Below are 17035 nucleotides of genomic sequence, written 5' to 3' on the forward strand. Positions count from 1 at the left end.
GTGCATGATACGTTTTTTTGTTTTTCGTTTTTTTTGTTATTTCCAGGAGATGGAAATGTCAGCTTCGAAGAGTTCGTGGAAATCGTGAGCAACATAGGTGCGAATGAAACCGCCCCCACCGATCAGGATCAGGAAGAGCAGGAGCTGAGGGATGCGTTTCGGGTACGTTTTGCCTTTTATCTTTTTCCTTTGTTCCTTGAAACGATATCGTTTCATCGCGGAATTCATCGCCGGCACGGAAAACGCGCGGTAGATACGATTCCATCGAAACGGAACACCCGTTCATTTAACAATCGTCGGCCGATATATCGTTTCGGTGTGTGTACATATATTGCGTTCTCCGCCCGGCTAATTTAGAATGGATCGTTTCAAAGCGGTCCGACAACGCCGATCCTCCATTATTGAATCTAGACAGGAGCTATGAGAGTTAACGAACGGTGATGGAAATCGATTAATCCGGGTGTTTCTAATAAGACGCCGTAAGGGTTCCAAAATTAATCGAGAACGAATATATAAAACGATATTAATATGATAAAGACGGATAATTACTGGTGAATTTTTCTGAGAATAATTAAAAATTTCAAAAATAAGATATTTGACGAGTGAAAACAAACGTAGAGTTTCTTCGATCGATCGATCAAATCAGACAGGAGCTATGAGAGTTAATGAATCGTGATGGAAATCGATTAATCCGAGTGTTTCTAATAAAATGCCATAAGAGTTTCAAAATTAATCGAGAACGAATATATAAAATGATATTGATATGATAAAGACGGATAATTATTGATGAATTTTTCTGAGAATAATTAAAAATTTCAAAAATAAGATATTTGACGAATGAAAACAAACGTAGAATTTCTTCGATCGATCGATCAAATCAGAAGTAACGTTCATATATCGCACAGAAACACAAGAATTATTTATGAATTATTAGAAAAGCTCCATAGGAAGATATCTTATATTGAAGAATTTAGATATAAAATGACATGATAAAGATGGGTAGGTTGCGGACGATTATTGGTGAATTTTTCTGAGAATAATTAAAAATTTCGAAAACTTTGAGTATTTGACGAGTGAAAACAATTAAACGTAGAGTTTTTTTCGATCGAGCGATCAAATCAGAAATGACGTTCACGTATCGCACAGCAGCACAGGATTTATTTATGAATTGCTAGAACAGCTTCATAGGAAAGCACTCTATACTGGAGATTCATACGGATCTCGGTTCCGTGTTTGGCCAGGTTGAAATTTTCGAGACACGTTCGAACGAAATATATATAAATCCCCAATAATAACGGTAGCCTGCATTCCTATGCGCATAATATATAACTTACTGCCTCTACGTGAGAAGTAGCTGTCCGTTAGGAGGAAACAAATCTTCGCGGAAAACAAGCCGCGAAGAGGGCTTTGCGCGCGGGATCGCAGCGGGTACGGATATCGAAATTATCTCTCTGTTCGTGTTTCGATAAAATGACGTCAAATGCGCTCGAGCCATCTCCATTTTAATTAAACTCCTTTCCTTTTTTTTTTTCTTCTCCTCTGACGAACGAAATTCGTCACCTGTCTTCGTTCAAACCTAATCGAAATTTAATTTAAACGCGATCGACGATCCATCGAAATAGCGAAAAACAAATAAAATTATTCATATACGAGGAGGATAGCTTCCATCCACCCACCTGATCCCTTCGTAGCTCGAAAGGAAAGTAAGAAACGAACGGCGATCGAAGTAGTTAAGTCGAGGACGCGGCTCTTTGTTCCAAGTCCGACGACGCGGTTTCCGTTCAACTGGTCCGTCGAGCCAAGCCTGAATGCAAACGTTAATAATAATTGTCAGATAACGAGTAACGAACGACAGATTTCGTTGGAACGCACAAAGCCTTTTGCGGCGCATCGCCTAACGAATGCTTCCTCCACAAAGAAACCGAGAAGAGACGTCCCGCTCCGTCCAATTCCAATTAATTCTCGCACGCGCGCCACGAATTTCTCCACTTTTCGCGTCTGCGACGAAATCGGGTGTGGGCGTAGCTCATTTTTGGAACGAAGATGGTTTGAGAAGAACGTGCCGATGCTTCGAATGCTTTCGCCCGTTAGATTAGTTTCGAGGCTGATGCCACGAATTTTCTACGAGCTGGCTGACCGTCCCAGTTTATAATCGTTGCATCGGCAAATACGGGAGAAACGGGGGAATTTATCGATCGAATTATCGAATTATTAAGTCAATCGGTCGGGAATAATAGCTAATTTCATCTTTGGAACATTGATTTGGCTCATTGAATGGCCGTAAAGTAAGCAAATATTAAAGTGTTAAATATTAAAGTAACGAAGCAAAATGTTCACAAGTTCGGAAAAGTCGTTTCGATCGTGCACAAGACACATTCGAAGACGCGAGATAACCGATTTCGTTTCGTTGCCGTGCACTTGTCTTCGCGGCTCGCATGCTTTCAAAGGCATCGCGATGCGTCGACGATATTAAGTCGATATGCAACCGTGCACTTTAAACGGGAGTTTTTTCCTTCGGGGAAAGAGAGTAGGTTCGTTTAAATCGCGATTCTCTCGACGTGGCGTTTTATTGGCCGGAGGAAACGTTCTTCCGTTTTCACGGAACTTTTTTTTTTTTTAACGATCTATGTCTTTTTTTTAATACCTTTTGGTCTCGCCATTTCATCGTTCTCGTGGGAGATTTTTTTTTTTCTTCACGTTTGCGAAGAAGTAAATGAAACGAAAAAGTAAATGAAATCGTGTTTCAGGCGAGTTAAATGGGATATCCGAAGAAGAGAATGATAAAATCTTTAATTTCGGAAAACTTTGTACGATCTTTAGAAATGTATTATTAATTTGTAAAATCTCGTTTCTGAAAAGATGCACTTGTGACGTTTCTTTTTTTTTTTTTTTTCTTTTTTGAAATTAATTAATCGACGAAAAGTGTAACGTATTAAATGAATGAATATTAAAAAATTTTAATAATCGATCGACAGTTAATCTGAATTGGCTATCGAATAACTAATTTTCTCGTTTATTCAATGGACGATTAAATATCTTGCCGGATCGTTAATTGCGATTATATACATGCACGTTAATCGCATTTCGAAAACCAAATATTTCAGTTCTAATCGTCAATTACGTAAAATATTGGCCAATAAACTGCCTGTATAAATAAATAATCGTGGCTCTCGGAGAGGAGAAATGTAGGAAAATTAAGCGGAATGCGGAGAAGGAGGGGTAGCTAGAAATGGAAATATGAAAAATAGTGCTATTCTCATCCGGTGAAAAGGAATTAGAACCAGCGTTACCAGCGACGATTTTCTGATTACCTAATGGTCTCCCATTTTTTTTCGTACCCCCTCCCCTCCCCTCCGCCGAAAATGTTCGCTAACTCTTGGCCGGATAACGGTACAAGAGCATCCATTCTTTTCAACGTCTGTGCATCGGACGAGGAATTAGAGGCATAGGGAAGAGAAACGTTTCCCTGAAACGGTGTTAATGACGAGGGGGCCGATCGTCCATTCCAAACTTCTAATTGATAAATTGAAGTCTGAACGAGTTCCTCCCACGACGAGTTCCTCCTCTCGGACTATTGTGAAACACGGATGCACCGTCTCAAAGCGTTGCGAGTAATTTAAAATTTCCTCGAATCTAAGTTTTCCCATTTGTCCCTCCCAGTGAAACCTCCCTCCACCCTAAACTGCTCTCTTCAAGCTTTGGACTTTCAGCAAGCTTGGTCTCCGCTTGATTTCGTTACGCCGGGGCACACTTCCCGTCCTTTTGAATTTCTTCGAAAACTCCTTTCTCCTTTTCCTTTTCTCTTCCCTTCCCGCTACATGCGCGCATATATAATAATCGAGCTGAGTCGAAAGTTGAAAAGTGGACAGAGAGGATCAAAGAGGGGAAATATTTCAGGGAAAGTTTTTGGCTGTGGAACGCGATGGTCCTCGAATTCGAAAGGGGAGAGGGAGGCGATTTCCAAGGCTCGTCGTCCCAAGATTCGACGACGGATCCTTTCATCGCCGTTCCTCTATTCTCACGGGAGAAGTTGGCCACTCATCCAGGTGACAACGAGAAAACAAGAGGAAAGTTCTTCCCGCGCGTGACGTGATCAAACCGAGATCGAATCGATGGGATTACAACCCTCGCCAGTGCTTGCAAATCCCTGTTTAATGTTCCATCCCAACTTGCCTCGCTTCCTTTATTAATACACCCGTGCCCTACATCCTGAGAGAATTTTTCGAGAGAAATTTTTCGAACTCGAAAAATCGAATTTATTCCGAGGATCCTTTCTTTCTCTTTTTCCTCTTCTTAGATTTCCTCTTCTTGTTAACTCGATGATTCAAACGTTACGTTAATTTTTATTCTTCCGTATGTAATTTTAGGCCAATAGTTTTAACGTAGAATCGAGTATAACCGTGTTTTCGCGGGTTCGAAAATTCGACGTACTCCACTCGATGATCGACGAGTAGAGTTGTTGATCTTCGGCCCGAGCGCAAAAGCAACAAGTTTCCGCAAACCTGCGTCGAGTTAAACCCGCCTGTTATTCAACCATTGTAGTAGCATCAACGTCGGAAAAAATATCGTCGTTTCGATAAATTTCACGTGAACAACGACGCGATGTATATTTCTTTCGATCGTCCTCTTTCGAAGGAGATGGATCATATTTCGTTTCCGTAATCTGGCGGATCTCTTCGTAGACTAGGGATTAGGGTATTTCACGAGTTTTTGCGCGCTTGATGCCACCGAGAGAGAGAGAGATACAAGGCTTATCTCGAACGACAACGAGGAAGAAGTGGTGTAACGACCCACTTCTACGTTTACATATGCAGACGAAATCCGACTGGCAATCACGAAGAAACGAAGCCAGTTGTTAACTTAGAAGTTGCGACGGAATCAAGCGCGATGATTAAGCGAGGAAGGGATAATCCTTTCAAGAGTGACTAGAGCAGAAACTTTTCTGCTGATCGGTGTAACAGGTTTGTCAGCTTTCAACCGGGGGAAATTGATAAGGGACAGGATGCGAAGATGACTCTGTCATCTTTGGAAAGTGAAACGTACGTACGTACGGAGCATAGAATCCGCTAATGGAATCCTCCTCGATCGATTTCCGTATCGAGATTCCCTTTCGGTATCCGGAGCCCGCGCGTCAACCTCTGATGGACGTTTGAATAATTATTTGTGGGGGTTAATTACGTTGCCATTATGTGTACGTAATCGGGTATTACTTATTTGATATCACATTTGTACGATAGATTTTGAAACGACCAAACGTTCGATCGTAATTAAAGCTCATTTTATAAACAATATTATGATATATCTTTGAAATTCTTTCGTTTGAAACTCGCCACGTAGAAAGTGACAAATTAAGAGAGATGGTATTCGAATAATGTGGACAGGGAATAAAAGATTTTTCTCAAGAACCGGCAAAATCTGATGGACGTTTGAATAATTATTTGTGATCGTAATTAAAACCCATAATATTATAATATCTTCGAAATCCTTTCGTTTTTAAAACTTGTCACGTAGAAAGTGACAAATTGAGAGAGTATCCGAATAATGTGGCCGAGTTCAATGGCGGACAAAAGATTTTTCTCGAGAACCGGCAAGAGCTCCGTAGAGAAAGATTTCCAAGGAGGAGAGAGATAAAGAGGGAAAGGGGCACGATATATTTGCCGCAACCTAATCGAACCTTCGTGGAAAAACTACTCCAGTTACCGCGAATCTTTGGTTCGACTAAAAGGTAGCTTTCAAGGTTCGAAAAGGTGGCGGCACGAAACAGGTAACCGACTGGCAAGTCTCTCGTACGGAAAGGAAGCGTCCATTAGTCTTCTTGACGATTCAATTCCTCCGCAAATTTTTTTTTTTTCTTTTTTTCTTCCTTCCTCCCCGTTTTGATTCTCCTCGACATCCGTTTAAATCCATCGCGTATACCACCCCCGCCAGACACGTGGACCAATTTACGGCAAATCGTCAATAAGCGATTCGAATTTCCGGTGAATTTGATCGCAAAACAAAAACAGTGATTGCAGGAAACAAATATGATGGCATGAAGTGTAAACGTCGATATTGTTTTGTATCGAATGGGCCAGCCGTGTTTGAACGGTATCGCGAAAGAATATGATTGTTCCAGTTATGTATCGCGGCTAATATGAAATTATTGAATGGTTCGGAAAGGAATGAAATTTCGATACTGTGCAACTCCCCGCAATTCGTTCTCTACGCAATTTAAATTCGATAATTCATAATCAATCGTAGAGTGCAACATTTATATTTTCAAACAAATTAACTATCTATTCAGTTAATTTCACTTTTCTCTCCTCGACAATAATACTCGACTCGATCATTGCCAATTTTCACAACAGACGAAACTATTTACCTTTCAATACAATTACTTTTACGTTCTCGAAAACGAGAGTTAGCCGTTTACATTACTCGTTCGAACCGAGCGTCGATTCTCTTCTTCTTCTTTCTTTTCTCCGTGGTCTACTCGAATACCTCTCTAGAGAAGTCGATAACGTACTTTAGACACGCGATCGTACCTATTCGTCCTCGTTTCCAGCGCAGCGATAATGTACCACCCACACGCAGTTGTCGTACATATTAGTTAGGTGAACGAGCTTAGCCATACTCTCAATAGCCCAACTAACTTCGTCTTACGTAAACGCGGCTTTAAAGGCCGCGTTTATCCTGCCCATGAATCACTTATTCACGGTTCCGTCGTTTAGATATTCGCCTATCATAATTCAAAAACGCATGTATATAGTCTTTTTCTTTTTTTTCATCGAGCGTAATTCAACGAAATTCCGTTCGATTCACGAGTTGGAAGAATAAAAAATATTCATCTTTTGTGAGCAGAAGCTTGGACGAGAAAATTATTCGTAGAGATTAATTTTTCAATCGATAACGAAGTGATTCGTAGCCTCAACTTGGAAACAAGTTTCTAAAGTTTCGGCCGATGCATGTAGATATACTGAAGAGCGCGGATAAAATGATAAAGCTTGGTCGTTTCTGCTCAATTCGAGGGAGCGAGGAGTCGCAAATGCTTGTAATCTTCGTGCACAATAGAGGGGAAGAAAAATTGTTGAGAAAATACGGTGGAATTCGGGGTGGGCATCCGCGGCGAGTTTTCTGCCCGTAGACAAAGACTTTTCTATATTTTCCTTTTTCACGGCCATTATGGAGGAGAAAAAGGGGATGTTGCTTCACGAATCAACTCCGTCCGGCTCTTCCTTAGCTATGTATCCGTTCGTTACAGCGATACGTTAAAAATTTCTCAAGTTTCTCGCGACAAAAAAAGTGTCGTAAAAATTCTATCTCCGTAAATATATATAAATATAAATATGCGACGACAAAGAGACTATACATCCCTCCTCCCCCTCCCGAACAAACTCTTTCGCTTTGATTACCTTCGGTTTTAGCGAATTTAGCGAACCGATGCGGGTTTCGTTGATTGCGCTGACAAAATACAGAGTGTAAGCAACATCGGTTCAACTTGTTAACGCAATAACGAAAATACAAAGTTCTACTCGCTTCTCGCGTGGAATATATCCACTGAACCGTTTCGATTTGATATTCCACGGATAAAGGCAGAATCATTTACATTCATCATCGAGTCCAAGTCCTCGAATAAGTAATAAAATGATCGACGAAATCCGTAAATACGTATATAGACGCGTACATATATCTCCGTGGCGTTTAGCCAGAAATTAGACGAGAAAAATATTCGCATGGATCGTAAAAAAAAAAAAAGAAAGAAAAGATGGAAGAAAAGAATGGCGACCCGGCCATGCTATCCGGTTATATTAGAACATCTTTATATGCATTTTTATATGCATAACCCGCGCGCGTATATCACCTCGTGTTTGAGCGCGAGCGAGAGAGAGATCGGCCGAGTGGGGGACGAAATTTTTCGACGGAGTCGACGACACGTAAAAGGAAGCGTGTCAAACCGTTGCGCCACAATACATTCTAATGACTGTAGCTTCGCAGCCAGGCCACAACGACTTTCAACCCTCCCCGCCCTTCTCGTCCCCGCCGCCATTCTTCTTCCGCGTGTCGTCTGCACACACTTTTCCACCCATTCCGCGCCCTTTGTTGCGCGCCTTCGTCTTTCTCTCGCTCCTCCTCCTCGTCCCAACCTCCTCTCCATCGTCGAAAACCGACGGTCCACTCGTTCCCTTTTCCAACCCGCCCCCCTTTCTTCTTTTCGGCTCGCTGCAGCGTTTATACCATTTCCTCCAACGTCTCTCGATTATCGGCGAAGAGAGAAATCTCGGGGACCCCCCTCGTTTTCCCTATGATCCTTCATGCATATATTATTCAAGCCGGGTGATCAGGAAGAAAAAGCACGAGCGAGGTATCAATTTAACCCACCGTTTACCCTCTCGTTGCGGTTCGAGAAATCGTTACATATTAATTCGAACTGGAAGGGGAGAAATATCATTTCGAGTATTGGAATATTCGTTTCCATAGTCGTTAACGAGGCTCGCATTACCATCCCGGCCACGAGTCAATTTGTTATCCCCTGGATGAAATTCGATTTCGTATTATTTTCGATTCGTTATCCCACGACCGTGTATACGTTCAACTCACGGATTCGCAGATTTGTTAGAGTTCCGCGTACGAGGCATTTTCGCTCCATGGATCCCGTTCGCGCGTCCTTCCACTCCGTCTTCCTATCAACCGACTCCCCCCTCCCCATCTCCTTTCTCCATTCTCGAGGTCGTTACGAGCTTACGCCATCGCACGCGCTGGTCACTTTTAGCCGCTCCATTTAGCCGCCGCGCCGCGATCAATTTTGAAAAATCGGTCTCGCTCCGCGTTTTCCAATCGATTATTCGGCCGCGTACAAACAACGGGCCTATTGCAAATAATAATGGAGTCGAGTTTTTCAAATTGAATTTTCAATATTATTAGTAATAATAATAATAATACATTATCTAATACCGCATGGGATCGGACGGATTACTTTACTTTGCTCCATTTGGCCGGGAATTAGTTTTAATTTTAATATCGCTGTACGTTTAAAAAATTGAACGAAAGAAGAAAAACAAATTTAGAGGGGAGAAGAATAGGTGTCCAGAGATTCATCCCATCCCACTTTTTTAATTTCGCCGCGTCGCTGGAGATTGTATCGCCTCTGTAAAATCCAATCTAACCAGCTGGTCCAGCTTCGCGACGTCGCTCGTCGCGAGAAATCAATTAGGGAAGCGGAGCTTAAGTCGAGAAAAAAAAGAGGATATTTATCACGGGGAGCGATATATACGAAACTACACTGCTATCGAATCGATTTCGTTCCGCTCTGCGTTAAACGGTTGGTCGAACCTTCATCGGGGGAGGGCCAATCGACGATAACGTCGAATAATGACACCCGACGTTGTTTCATCCAAATATCCGTGAACGCGTGTTAGACGCACGCGTCTCGTTATACCGTTTATCGAGATACGATTAGGACCCAATTTTGTACCCGTTAAAGGACGTTCGTCCAACGATGAATGGACGCGATTCCCTCGATTGTAACGCTTTGAACACGGCTCGCCTCGATCCCTTTAAATCGAGTGACGCGCTTTTAAAGAGTTTAGCAAACCGACCCGGCATTGGGGTCAGACGCGACGTATCGCAGTGTCCCGAGTCGATATTTTAATCTCCGCGAGCGCGCCGGATTGTAGCCGGGCACCGGTGAATAAAAAAAAAGGAACAGGAAGAGGGAGGGGGAAAAGGGAAAAAGAGGAGGAGAGGAGCCGGAAAACGCGGGAAAAAAGAGCGAAAAGTTTGAGAGAGAAAGAGAAAGAAAGGGTGGAGGGTATAGCGAACGATTGCTAAGATTTATTATTCGTTCAAGAGAGGGGAAAAAAAGGGTGAGAAAGAACGAATATTAACGAAAAAATAACAGTGGAAAGGAAAAAGAAAATAGATACACGAGAACGAATATCGCCGGCCGCCATTATTTTTCCCCGAGAGAGAATGCAACCCTGTTTCTTCTCCGCTCTTATTTGTTTAAATTAACTCTCGATGCGTCGCTCTTTTAGAGAGAGTTAATTCGTTTATCGCTAGATCGAGAACTATTTTTTCTTTTTTTTAACGTATAATTGATTCCTGGCTAATATTTATCCCGCGATCGACGGTTATTCAATTATTACGGGAAAATTGAATTTCGTTGTGAAAAAATGGAACGTTGATTGGCTGCAATCGGAGGTGTTTAATTCGATCGAAGTTGTGTTACGACTTGATCGAAACTTATAACACGGCTTAATTTACGATTCGCGCGAGAAAACTTTTTGCACGTGGAAAAAGAAGAAACAAAAAAGAAAAGAAAAAAGAAGAAATGAAAACGAAACGAGTCGAATCAAAGGAACGATACACAGATTCGCGATATCGTATTACGATATTCTAATGGAAAACGAAAGAATTCGTCAGATGTATATATCAATCTATCAATCGTATAACACGCATATCGGCAACAACCGATATGTGGATCGAAAAAGAGATAAAATAACCGCGCAAAGAGATTTAGTGTAGCGAACAGGAAGAGACGCAAATTCGAAAATCCATTCCGCGTCTCGAGAGTATCGATAGCTTTTGAATCGAACGTAGATCGACAAAAGAGGACGTCGTGAATCAACGACTTTGGCTTTCCTTTTGGCTAGACGACGAGAGAAAAGAAAAAAGGATCCACATTATTTTCTCTCCTCCCTCCTCTCCTTTCGGTAACCAATTGCTTCTTAATCGACGAAAGTGGCTTTTCGTAGGGTTTACGGGGGTTAAAATAGGCGGTGGCCGCGCGCAAGGGTAATAGAAAAGGCGGCCGCTTTTAAGGGAGGCAATTTTAATATCGCAAAGTGTCCGTACCCGGCGCGGTGGCTTAGAACAACGGGGCTAATTGGTCACGACGGTAACACGAGGGTTCGAGGAATTAGAGCGAGGAGAGATCTTAATATTCCTCGCGCCGGACACTCCTCGAGAACGAGAAAATTCCTTTCGAATTTTCGAATCACGAAAACGTTCGTTCGTCACGTCTCGCCGCCGCCTTAACGCCTCGCGATTACCGCCTTATCGCGGCCGCGACTACCAATCCTCCTCTGTAATCCTTTCTTCGATTCCATCCCCCATTTGGCTTTCGCCATTCGCTCGTGCCAAATTCCGCCCATTTGTCGTGGAAACGAGATAATACTCGCGTCTTGGAGCTTCTTCTATTTCGAATGGAGCTTCTCTCTCTCTCTCTCACGCATTCACATACACTCATCCGTTAGCTCTCGTTATCTAAGGCTCGAGAGGCGGAGGACATGATTTATTCTGTCACTCGTACACGCGTCTCCGCGAGACGAATGATCGTGTGCATGGGAGAGGGGGCGATCTTAGATCGGATAAATTGGATACGAAAAATCGAGGATTTTAATCTTTTCTCGCATTAGCATATATATGCGGTTGAAGTAAGTCTTGGAGAGATGGACTGTCGGAAGAGACGGACGAATATTTTTTTAACTTACTTTTTTTTTTTTTTTTTGAGAATTGTCTACGAATTTGACGTTATTTATGCTACTCATTAAGAAAGATTTTTATTGAAAAATGTAATTATAACTTTCTTTAGAATTCTCTTCGTGTCTTTTTAATCGTTAAATCGTTGAACAATGTTTCATGTATGTGTGTTAATTATATTAATACGTAGAAGAAATGAAAGAATTATAGTTTCGTTGAAACGTCATTGCATTCTCCGTTAATTATATTAACGTTTTATTTATTCCTCTTTCTGCACGTTTGTCGGAGAAAATAACACGATAAATAATGAGAATAAAATTCAATTATTTTAAAATTTTTATTTAAGAATGTTTCTCTTAGAATTACCTTATGCGTATAGTTTCCTTTCATCGAATTACGTTTTTTCTTTTTCTTCAATTTCTTTCTATATATTTTAAAATTTTTTATTCAGGAATGTTTCTCTTGGAATTATCTTATACGTAGTTTTTCCTTTCATTGGATTACTTTTTTTTCAATTTCTTCCTATATTTTATATATACGTTGGATATTTCATTCTATTACCCAGCTCATAGAAAGATAAAATTGGCAGAAGCTTCAATGGGCGACAGATTTTTCCTCATTAGCCTCCTTCGCTCGGCCATGACACTGTTTCAACAGGGGTTGACGTAGAAACCTGTATTAATCGTCCTTAACCTTTGCACTTACTTCTCCATACATAATAACCACCATAGACCACTCATTTCGAATCTCTCCCCCTCCTTCATTAACTTTTCCCCTCGTCCACAAAATAAATATTCCTCTCAATATTCTAAGGAAAAGAAAAGGAAAAAGAAAAATCAGTTCAACGCTTCATTTTCTGAGTCAGTCAATCAGACCGATCCGTCCGATTTAAACAATTCGAACTCGATTCCCAATTCGGTTCGGTTCACCGAATTCAGTTTCGATCGATCGATCGAACGATCAACCAAATTGTTCAATTCGTCGACGAAACCAGCGCGCAAAAATTGCCATCAAAGCGTGATGCGCGGTCGTTTATTGTATACTGGAGTTTGCACCTCGGTTATGCAAACGACGATATATAAACGTTGATTATGACGAACCGTTCGTCGAGCTCGGCGCGAGTTCCGAGACCTCTAGCAAACAATGAACGAATGGGGAGGGGGTTAAATGATTTGGTAATTGGCGTAATGGCTGGTTGATTGCGATTTCCTACCGCCGATTCGACGCGAGAAGTCTCGTATCTCGAGATATTTTTCTCCCTTTCCCTTTTTCCTCCATCTCTTTCCGGAGAAAGACCGCGTTCTCCTTCGGTGAACGGAAACGGAGCCAACGATTTCCAGCACGGAGAAACAGAAAACTGTGTAATCGTTAAACTGTAATGGGAGAGACTCGCCGAGTTCCGACCACCTGGAAGCTGGTCGATTCGCAATCACCCGCCACGTCCTCTTCCACCTTTCGCCTCGAGACGAAAGCGGCGGAAGATTGGGGGAGGAGAGGGAGCGAGAAAAGTCGAGTCGAGTTTTTGTCCTTATCCCGTCGGCATATGGAAGCCGATTCTAAATCGAAACGTAACGTGTTTAATTGATGAGGAGGGGGGAGAGAAAAGTTGGCCGCGCCATTGTTGTGCGTTAAACTCGTTTAAAAGTTGAAAGGTTAAGAGGCGAATATCAAGTAGTATTTAGTTACTTTATCGTCGTTCCGCCTCCCTGAACGAGGCTGAAACTTTACATTATTCTGTAAATAATCTGGCGTGAAGCGTTTCGCGCGTTGTTCTGAAAGTAGGTTTTCCCGACTTGGAACAGGGAGGCGTGCATTTTGTACGAGGAGGATCGATGCGTGCCACCATTGAAATAAAGAGCGACTGCATATTGCTCTTTCGAAGGAGAGAGAGAAAGAGAGAGAGAGAAAGGGAATAATATCGTAAGGAGATGGGGCTCGTTAAGCTTTTCGACTTTTTCTTCTTCTTCTTCTTCTTCTTCTTCTTCTTCTTCTTCTTCTAGGAACTATGCGTATGCCTTAAGCGACGATCCTTAAGTGCAACGATGGGAAATTGAAGCGGCAATTCGGCACATCTGGTAATCCGCGTTTCATTATTCCATTCAACAACTTTTTTTTCTTTTTTTTTTAACTTTATACACGTATTACGATGGATCTATACAATAGCAAATTTGGACTTGAGCGATTCCCAGATAACCAATAAACAAGTGTGCAATTTTATTTTCCAATTTTCAACACGTTACGAAGCAATAACCCCATGGATCGAACCGCAATATGAGGAACAAATTACGCTATTATTCAAATAACAGCATGCTATAATATATATAATTCATAAATATACATCCACGTTTCAACAGAGGAATGAATCAGTAGAGCATAGAAATATGAATCATCAATATTAAAATACGTATTGGCAACTCGCGTTGAGAGGAACTTTTAAATTCTCTGTTTAAATTGGTTCTCGTAACGGTGAGAAGACAACAGGAACAATTTCCTCGATATCGAAAACCAACCATCATTAAAATCCACCATGAAAATAATACCGTTCCTTCGAATTCCGCTCCTCCTCGTTACCCTCGGTCGATGAACTTTCTTCCACATTTCACCACCGGAAATCCAAACGGACACATCCCAAATGGACACTATGGTGACTTCTTATTTCTCGTACGTGTCTTCGTTTCTCTCGGCGTGGCAAACCTATATTAATTTGCCTTGTAACGAGGCGGAGGAAGGGGAGGAAGCGAAAGGAACGGTGGCCACATTCCCAGGAGCGGCATCAATCCTCGACAAAAGTCGTGGCGCGGTTGATAAATAATAGACGCGCACGTCGATATTATCCCCGCGGCAGCATTTTCTCGTGAAACTATCGCCCCACCGCGTGATTGTCATCACCTTTCGCTCCGTGTCACGGGGAGAAAAGAGACGGCTGCCATTTTCTGCCTCCCATTTGCCTCGAGATAAAGGAACGTGTTTCGGAGGCTTAGACTTTAATCGTCGTGTCGGCGAAGAATTTTATATTTTGAGAAAACGAAACGTTACTTTTTGTTTTCGATAACAACGAATTCGTTCCGAATCGAAATGCATTCGGAAATTATGAATTACGAAATATTGGATGAAGAAAGCGATAAAGTTTGAATTTGGATATTTTTGAATCGCTTCTACTTTAGAATAGCGATTCTCTAGAAATTTTAGGTAAATCACGTGATTAAATAATTAATTAAAAATAGTAGAGATTGGATTTCAATCTTTCCATTTTAAATATATGAACGTCGATAGCAATAATTGTGAACTACTATTGGTTAAATATTGGATAATAAAGGAAGTGGTAAAATTTGAATGTTCTTTTAATCTCCTCTACTTTGAAATGCAAAAATGTTGGAGAGAATTGCGTCGAAAGAATTCGTTCGAATAAATACACGTTCTATTATATTTGCAATAGTATAATAATAATAATAATAATAATAATAATAAAAAGCGTATAACAACAAAGAAGATCTCTGTAGCGATTCTTTCCCTTCGGTTGCAGGTATTCGATAAACACAATCGAGGATACATCACCGCATCCGATTTGAGGGCAGTGCTGCAATGTCTCGGCGAGGACTTGTCCGAAGAAGAGAGTACGTATTTGCCACGATTCAACATCGTGTATATTCAACATCGTGTTTCGTTTGTGATACATCGTCGATGGTGACACGGGCTTTCTATTCTTCTCCCGTGTTTTAATATTTGATTCTTTTGTCGGAAACAAATAAATCAAATAGAAAAAGCACGCGCAAACGAATCGAGAGGTTGAATAAATAAATCGACGGTGCAAATAATAATAATAAATATATACCAAACATGATAGTATACAGAAGTGAATGAAACGTCAAGGGAGTGTAACGTGACATCGGTTCAAGAGCTTTTATCGCAGAAAAGTGGAATGGAGTATGGTAGCTATACCATAAACGTATGCTGTATTCGAATATTGTTCGGCCAGTTTAAGAAAAGAGTCGTACATAGAGTGATATATCGCACGATTTAAAAATTATTTTCCACGATTCTTCACGCGTTCAAGACTCAAATTTTTCTACGAAAGATTTTCACGATCCGCCACCTGTCACTGCGCGTCTGCACGAAGCGGGAAATGGAAGTCTAAGTAAGCCCTGCAAAGTTTTAAAAACACGTCCCCCCTTCTGGTTTTAACAAATTTGCCGTTAGAGAGTTTAATTCAATTGCAGACGACCACTTAAGAGGCAAGTTAATTGCACTCAACCGATTCCAAATTGATTAAGCAAAGCGGAAATATTGATTCGACTTTCGAGCAAACTCTCGAGCGACTGGGGGAAAGTAACATGCCTGCCGAGACAAAAACTTGCCGAGAGAAAGAGAGAGAGAGGGAGGAGTTCATGGAAACTTTTCGCTCGACAGCAATTTCGAGCTTGTCCTTCGTCGCGACAAATCGATTCCAATCTTGCGTCGTCTTCGCGCGTCGCTTAAAACGCGGGAACGGAGGATCGAGCAACGGAGTAACTGTCGCGGCGGATTACCGCCACAAACTTTCACGGATGCGCTCCCGAAATCGTTGCGAACCCTCGCCACGCCAAACATCCTTCCGTTTATTCTCATAAATTTCTACCCTAAAACTTCTCCGTGGAAGAGATTTCTCTTTCGAAATATCTGGAATAACCGAGCGTGTTATCGAAAAATATATACTTCGTTTCGTAAAAAAGCAAGATAGACTGTTCTAATATCGTTCCAAGGGCGTGGACAAATCCGTGGAAAATGAAGCGAAACAGGGGAACGTGGGAGACAACCTACGTTGCTGTTATTATCGCGAAACGTAAAATAAGATTCCGTTCGAAGAAGACATTCGTTCTCGTTGCTTCTTGCTGTTATCTCGCGGGATTAGACGCGCGTGCCCTCTTCGATTTCATTCCGCGTGTTCGTTCGACGACACAATCCGTGAGAAAACTGGGAGGGGGACGCTTTGTGAACCTTTCTCGGGACAAAAGTCGGCAAAATTTTTTTCTCGGGTGAATGAACTCGGCCCACCAATTCTCCACCGTTAGTTTCTCCCTTAATTTTCGCGGCAATCTCGCGAGCTTTTTTGCAATTCAAAGATGCGCCGCGTTACGACCGATCTCGAGATGGATCTTCTCGTCCAGGAGACGAGGAAGGTTCGCGTGAAATTTTGTTACGCGCTATCGCGCGCGAAACGACTCTCAAAGTTGAGGACGTTCGTTGGATATGAGATTTTTTTCCTCTCCCCCTTTTTTTTTTTTTTTACGATGCGAGAAATTCGATTCGTACTATCTTGTGAAATATAAATAAAAAAGTACGCGAGATGTTTTATTCGAAGTATCTTTGAAATGTTAAAGTGATGAAATTTGGAGAGATGTATATCCCTCACCCCCGATGATATATAAATTCGTGCCAAATATCAAATCTCGTTGAAATTCAGGATTAAAAGGGAAGCAACTATTTTATTTTTCAGTAAGTAAAGGGAATATCGGAATAGGGAATGTAAATAAAAAATCGAATAACTTTGAAAAATTTCGTTTGAGAAATCTTTCACGTGAATTTTTTTTTTTTTTTT

At 41.5% G+C, this 17035-nt stretch overlaps 1 protein-coding gene across 1 annotated transcript in view; it reads left to right on the plus strand.

Moving 5' to 3' along the window:
• LOC102673443 (probable calcium-binding protein CML11) overlaps positions 1–17035 on the plus strand; it is a 50460-nt gene that overhangs the window by 28389 nt on the left and 5036 nt on the right. Inside the window, exons 4-5 of the mRNA XM_006609877.2 lie at positions 47–162; positions 14984–15074. Coding sequence (XP_006609940.1) covers positions 47–162; positions 14984–15074 — 207 coding nt within the window. The remainder of the gene's footprint in view (positions 1–46; positions 163–14983; positions 15075–17035) is intronic.

The sequence above is a fragment of the Apis dorsata genome, unplaced genomic scaffold (genome assembly GCF_000469605.1).
Source record: "Apis dorsata unplaced genomic scaffold, Apis dorsata 1.3 scaffold_61, whole genome shotgun sequence".
Classification (NCBI taxonomy): Eukaryota; Metazoa; Arthropoda; class Insecta; order Hymenoptera; family Apidae; genus Apis; species Apis dorsata.